This window comes from Polypterus senegalus, chromosome 18, assembly GCF_016835505.1.
Source record: "Polypterus senegalus isolate Bchr_013 chromosome 18, ASM1683550v1, whole genome shotgun sequence".
Taxonomy (NCBI): Eukaryota; Metazoa; Chordata; class Cladistia; order Polypteriformes; family Polypteridae; genus Polypterus; species Polypterus senegalus.
In genome coordinates, this window is record NC_053171.1 from 54,704,156 (window position 1) to 54,705,845 (window position 1,690).

Here is a 1,690-nt window from a genome sequence, read left to right on the forward strand (position 1 = left end):
TAAGATGCTGCAGATGTTCTACCAGACGGTTATGGTGAGTGTCCTCTTCTACACGGTGGTGTGCTGGGGAGGCAGCATAAAGATGAAGGACTCCTCACACCTGGACAAACTTGTGAGGAAGGCAGGTTCTATTGTATGAATGAAGCTGGACAGTTTAACATCTGTGGCAGAGCGACGGGCACTAAGCATGCTCCTGTCAATCATGGACTGCATCCACTGAACAGTATCATTACCAGACAGAGGAGCAGCTTCAGTGACAGACTGCTGTCACCGTCCTGCTCCACTGACAGACTGAGGAGATTGTTCCTCCACCACACTATGCGACTCTTTCCACCCGGGGGGGTAAATGCTAACATTATTCAAAATTATTGTCTGTTTTTACCTGCATTTTTATTACTCTTTAATTTAATATTGTTTTTTGTGTCAGTATGCTGCTGCTGGATTATGTGAATTTCCCTTGGGATTAATAAAGTATCTATCTATCTATCTATCTATCTATCTATCTATCCATCTATCTATCTATCTATCTATCTATCTATCTATCTATCTATCTATCTAACTGTGTTTCCTTTACAAACAAAACATTTTAAAATGTGTAATTTTATGAATTTCTTAATGAATATTTAATGAATATTTTTTTCTGCACACAAATCTAGTAAATGTAAAGGACTGCTTCCTGATTCTGCTTGTTTCTTCCCTTCTCCTTAGTGGATGTGACTCTGGATCCTAATACAGTAAATCCGTTGCTTACCATGTCTAAGGATGGAAAACAAGTGCGACATGGAGAAAGATGGCAGAACTTGACTGATAATCCAGAGAGGTTTAATTATGGCTACATTGTCCTGGCCAGGGAAGGATTCGCCTCAGGAAGACACTACTGTGAGGTACAGGTTGGAGAGAAGACCAAGTGGACCTTAGGAGTTGCCAGGGAGTCTGTCAACAGAAAGGGGAAGATTAATCTGAAGCCAGATATGGGATTCTGGACTGTGGGGCTGAGGAACGGAAATGAGTATGAAGCTCTTTCTGATACCCGCACTCTCCTTCCCGTGAAAGGGAATCCCCGAAGAGTGGGGGTATTTCTAGATTCTGATGAAGGTCAGCTTTCCTTTTATGATGCCGAGTCCAGATCTCACCTCTATACCTTCATGGACTCCTTCAGTGATAGAATCTTTCCACTTTTAAGTCCTGGTATTAATACGGATGGTAAAAACGCAGACCCTCTAATCATCTGCCCAGTACCCACACAATGAACACTCAGAATTTACATCTTGCGAACATAACCCTGTGACACCACATAAAGTTCCAATGAAAATAAACAACTCTGTGTACTGCAGCTCTTTATTTCCCTTACAAAATGGGGATAGCATGAAATAAATTGCTGTATATACTCACATATACAATAAGTCGGGGCTTGAAACCCGAAAAATCAATCATAAAATTTTTTTTTTTGCATCTTCTTGTCTCCTCCAGTCTCTCATCAGTTTCCCAGATGCATCGAATTTTATTGCAGCAGTGCAGTTACCAATTTCTTTCGCTACTTCAATGACATTTAATTTAAAACCAGCTTCATATTTTCTTCTGATCGAATGCTCCATCGTAGATAAGGTATGCTCTTACGATAAAGGTGTATGAGAGTGTGAGATATAAAAAACACAAAAGAGTGCAAACGTTTCTTCGGAATAGTTCGGAT

The 1,690-nt window shown here is 40.4% G+C and overlaps 1 protein-coding gene across 2 annotated transcripts in view; it reads left to right on the forward strand.

Moving 5' to 3' along the window:
* The window catches only part of LOC120518942 (butyrophilin subfamily 1 member A1-like), a 61,508-nt gene extending 60,054 nt beyond the window's left edge, over positions 1 to 1,454 (forward strand). For both annotated transcript variants that reach the window (XM_039741976.1, XM_039741975.1), the window contains one exon: positions 709 to 1,454. In XM_039741976.1, the coding sequence (XP_039597910.1) occupies positions 709 to 1,250 (542 nt within the window). In that variant the 3' untranslated portion in view covers positions 1,251 to 1,454. The remainder of the gene's footprint in view (positions 1 to 708) is intronic.
* The last annotated feature ends 236 nt before the right edge of the window (positions 1,455 to 1,690 follow it).